Genomic DNA, 4,625 nt, shown 5'->3' with positions numbered 1-4,625 from the left:
CCTGGAGTTGAGATCAAGTTCAGAAGCTCTTGCTCCCGGGATTTCCTCTCCATGCAGCCAGCCCAGGGAAACCACAGATCCTCGGAGGACTGAGCGCGGGGCTCCCTCCCTCCCCGCCCGCCTCGCTTTTGGGGTTGGTTTTGGTTTTGGGTTTTTTTTTTTTTGTTCTGTTTTGGTTTTTTTGTTGGTTCTCTTTTTTTTCTCCCCCCCCCCCCCCCCCCCTTGACCTCAGTATAAAGTGGGAGCTGGGGGGGCGAGCGTATTTTCGGAACGACCGGCCACCGGCCCGTGGCTACGCGCCCTTAGCCGGGATGCCTCTCCCCGCGGCGTTGCTACCGGCGCTGTTCCTGGGGTTGCTCTGGCCGGGGGCGGTCCGCGGCCGGCCCCCCCCGGGTCGCCTCCCCGCCGGACCCCGCCAGCGCCGCTGGGACGCGGCTCTTTTCGCCCGCTCCGTCGCTCGCCTCCCGGCCGAGCGCCGCGATGCCGCCCGCGACGGCGACTACCTCCTGGGTATCAAACGGTTGCGGCGCCTCTACTGCAACGTGGGCATCGGTTTCCACATCCAGGTCCTGCCCGACGGCCGAATCGACGGGATCCACAGCGAGAACCGATACAGTAAGCCGGCGACGACCCCCGCGGTGGGGCAGGTGAGCCGCTCCGCGCCCGCGGAACCGCCCCCGAGGGCGGTTCCGCGGGCGCGGAGCGGCTCACCTGCCCCGGAGAGCGGTATGCGCCAAAGGGAGGGTGGGTGCATGGCAGACCGCTAACTCCCCTAAAAAGTCCGCCCGCCCACGGCACCGGGGTGCTGCCCGCCTCGGCTCCCCCGAGGGCGGCGGGCGCCCCGGGTAGAGGGGCGGCGGCGGAGCTCATCGGCCGCTCCGGCGGAGCTCATCGGCACGGCTCAGCGCCGTACTGTCCCCTTGCCGCCGGCAGGCATCAGGTGTCGGGGTTGCCTCAACATCTGGAGGGTCCGCAGTCCCGTGGGCCGCCCACTCTGAGCAGGGGCCGGGGAGAGCCCGGCTCTCCCCCAAACTTGAAAAGCATCTGCTGGGGACTTAACCCCGTGGCCCCATGACTCTGATATCCAACTGAAACAATAAGATCCTGGAGGGGGGATATAAGCTGCATGATGACAAATGTTTCATTCGCCTCAAGCACACTCTGGCTTATTTTAACCTCATCTACACAGGAGGATGCCTGGGGGCGAAGTAAAAATAGATACTTAGCTAAAAGAAGAGAGGTCCCAGCATGGGGCATGGGGCAGCACGTGGAGCGCGAGGCTGGGTTCTGTGGCCACCCACAGCAGTGCTGGGGCATGGGGATCCACACCACATGGGATGGGAGCCTTTGGGTGAGCACAGCACTGACACTACACACTCCAGGGCACGGCCCTTTGTCCCCCTGATTCCTGTGTCTCCTCTGTAGGTCTGCTGGAAATCTCCCCGGTGGAAAGAGGAGTGGTGAGCATATTTGGTGTTAGAAGTGGACTCTTTGTGGCCATGAATAGCAAAGGCAAACTCTATGGATCTGTAAGTAGCCACTGATTGTGTGCCTGGGGAGGGGACCATGGTCAGCTGGGGTGAGAGTTGTGCATGATGCTAGACGCTGCCCAAGCCCCATCCTTGCCCCTCCTGGGTCAGGCAACACAGAGCAGCCCTTGCTGCCTTGCCAACAGAAAGTGTGCTGCCCATGTATGCCGCTTACTGAGCTTTTGAAGTAAAACCCAATCTTTTGCATTACACTTCCTTGGTTCCCCCACAAAACCTGTAGTCACCCAACCATGGCTACCCATCTTGCCTACCACACAGATCAACAGAGTAGTCACGTGTGTAGCAAGACCTCAAGCTAGCCTCAGCCCATATCTTTCTTGTATTTAAGTACGAGCAGCCTTAAGCAGGTATGGCAATCGCTCACTCCATCTCTTAGCAGGCACTTGAACTTGTGATCAGCCAGGCCCCCCGCAAATGACCCTTTATGATGTGATGAATCAGTGCCTGTCACATACCTATTGATCACTCTCTGTTAATGCTCTTGATGGGAGAGTCTGTTACCATGACAGTTCAGCACCCTCAGGATTTGGACTTCTATTTATAAGAAGGCAGATCAATTAGGAGACAACACAGATCTTTTTTTACATTGAATCTTTGGAAAAGATAGAGGCATCTTATAAAATATACTCGAGGTAGACAATAACAGTGCATGTCTTTGCCCATGTTGAGCTGTCCTCCTGTTTTTGAGTTCACCTCTATATAAGTTACTGTGATCAGCATCATTTCAAACCCATGTTCCTGGGTCTCCTTCCTTACCCGTGGCTTTTCTATTTCATGTTTCTCAAGTATGCTTTAAAGAAACCTGGGCTGAGGAAGAGCCAAAGTACACCAAAGTTAACTAGGGCATTTTCACGTGAAGACATGAAGCATCCAGAATTATCTTCCGGGGCATCAGTCCTGTTACAGAGGATTTTGACTTACATAAAAGCCAGGCAGAATCAGTCACCAAAGTGCAAGTGCTCCCTTTGCATCATTTCTTAGGAAGACTGCTGCTTTGGTGTTCTGGATAAAGTAATTCCCAGTGCACTGTTCAGCTTGGCAGGCTGAGACCTCTCTTACAAAACCCTACATTTTGCCCAATAATAAAAGATGAGTTCATTTGTTACTCTCTAGATAACACACTTGTAACACCTGTCCCTGTTTGTACTTTCTTGCAAATGAAACCTCTTCACTGGAAGGGTGCCTTTTGTCAGCTCTGTTTTCCTGATCCATTACCATAAGTTATCCAAAACCTTTCTTCGATTTTAAAACTAAAGCAGCAGAAAATACTGTCCACACTGAGTGTCTTTAAAACACCTCTTTCTCCTCAAGCGACATGAGAAAGTGCCAGCATTCAGATTTTTTTGAAGCCTCTCAGGCCATTTATTGCTGGTAGGACAACCACTGAGCAATTAGATGAGCAAGGCAGCAGAATTGGGCTTGGGCCTTACCCACTGCAGTTCTGTTAAAATGTGTCCCTCTCCCTCAAGAGTGCAGACATAGCTACGGGTGTCCTTCCCGCCTTTAGGTGTACATGCCTGGCCTGGACACAGCATCCTTAATGATCCTCTGACTCCTGAGTCCTGTTTGAAGCTTCGTTTGGATGACCACTTCAAAAGATTACTGGGGGGGTTGGGTGTCAGCTGCACATTTCCCCGCAGCACACCTTCTACACCTGGTAGCAAGAATATTTCCACACCTGATGTTTAAAATTCCTTCCCTCTTATTCTTTCCTTTTCATTTCAGACCCATTTCAATGACGAGTGCAAATTCAAAGAGATTCTCCTGCCAAACAACTACAATGCTTACGAATCCAGGATTTATCCCGGGATGTACATAGCCCTGAGCAAAAATGGAAGAACAAAGAAAGGCAATAAAGTATCTCCCACAATGACAGTGACACATTTTCTTCCTAGAATCTGAGACATCTCCCTTCAGACCTACCTCAGCACAGGGGAAGACGCAGAACATGTTTGGGGAAAAGAAACATGGTGCACTTTTACTGGAGAGTTTTATGCAAGAGTAGGTGTAAGATATTTAAGTTAATTATTTAAATCTGTATATATTGCCACAAAATTTATTTATAGTTCCAATTTTTTTTTTTTTTTAAATTTCTGAAAACAAAACAAACCTCCAACCCAAGGTATTTCATTTCATGGTGCAACAGTAGAAGACTTGTGCTTTGTGGTTTATTTAATTCATTTCTAAGTTATCACAGGTGTGCTGCTACTCTGTGTCCTCAACCAGGTGAAATTCAATTCCTACACTACAATGTTTTGCACTGTTTGTGTCTTGTATTGTGTCTATTGTTGTACGTGTGTGTGTGTTTGTTATGGTGGCTTTATTCTCCTCTGAGTGTTTTCCAACCCCCCCGTGACTCCCAAAGAAGCTCTTGGCCTCCGAGAAGGAGCGGTGGCGGAGGTGCCTGGGTGGGATGCCAGCGCGGAGCCACACACAATGCCTGACCTCCTTTGTGCGGCGTTGCTATTTAATTGGAACAGTATCAGTTTACCTCGGTACAGAAAGCGCGGTGCTGAAGAGCTACCCCACAAATCTGTTTTTAGATCTGCCAGTGCTGAACTTTGAACTTTCCTGCAGTCAGTCTTCTTAGAGCTGCCAGGAGGTAGAGAGGCTTAAACACCTATATAAACTCAGCAGCGTTGGGTTGGGTTTTTTTCTATTTAGATAAACAGCAGCGTACGATCTTTTGTGGCCCTTAATGGAAGTTTATATTTGATACAATTTCTTGGCATTAGGCTAAAAAAAAAAGTGTCCCTCCCCCAATGAGCGCACTGTGAAACACTCTACCGTGAACAAATTATATCTTATTCAAGTCAAATTCCCTTTCGCATTTGGAGACTACATTCGTTTTTCAAAGTGCGTGAAACTCTACAATACTCCTAAGTTTTTAAAAGGCAAAACCATTTGCAGGTTCGTAGAAAACACAAGCTCCACAGAGAGAATTTAGATTGATTACAAGGAATTGAGGTTGTTTTGTACTATTTATTATTTTTGGTGCAGTATTTGGAAGGAGAAATATGCTGCTTTTTTTCTGTCTCATTCCCTGACAAAGTTGATTAATTTCTACCTCACTAA

The 4,625-nt window shown here is 49.8% G+C and overlaps 1 protein-coding gene across 1 annotated transcript; it reads left to right on the top strand.

Annotated features, from left to right (window-relative positions):
- The first annotated feature begins 299 nt into the window (after positions 1–299).
- Positions 300–3,463, top strand: FGF4 (fibroblast growth factor 4). Its single transcript, XM_052811447.1, has 3 exons — positions 300–615; positions 1,426–1,529; positions 3,276–3,463. The coding sequence occupies exons 1-3, from the start codon at positions 312–314 to the stop codon at positions 3,450–3,452; spliced, it is 585 nt and encodes a 194-aa protein (XP_052667407.1). The 5' UTR covers positions 300–311; the 3' UTR covers positions 3,453–3,463.
- The last annotated feature ends 1,162 nt before the right edge of the window (positions 3,464–4,625 follow it).

The sequence above is a fragment of the Harpia harpyja genome, chromosome 16, assembly GCF_026419915.1.
Source record: "Harpia harpyja isolate bHarHar1 chromosome 16, bHarHar1 primary haplotype, whole genome shotgun sequence".
NCBI classification, from domain to species: domain Eukaryota; kingdom Metazoa; phylum Chordata; class Aves; order Accipitriformes; family Accipitridae; genus Harpia; species Harpia harpyja.
Note: the sequence above shows the minus strand (reverse complement) of the source record. Positions and strands in the feature narration are given on the sequence as shown.

Bases quoted from the DNA above. Each gene is read 5' to 3' on its own strand.
- FGF4 (XM_052811447.1), top strand. From the start codon at position 312: ATGCCTCTCCCCGCGGCGTTGCTACCGGCGCTGTTCCTGGGGTTGCTC. The intron at 616-1,425 runs GTAAGCCGGCGA...TCTCCTCTGTAG, and splicing joins CCACAGCGAGAACCGATACA to GTCTGCTGGAAATCTCCCCG. The intron at 1,530-3,275 runs GTAAGTAGCCAC...TTTTCATTTCAG, and splicing joins AAGGCAAACTCTATGGATCT to ACCCATTTCAATGACGAGTG.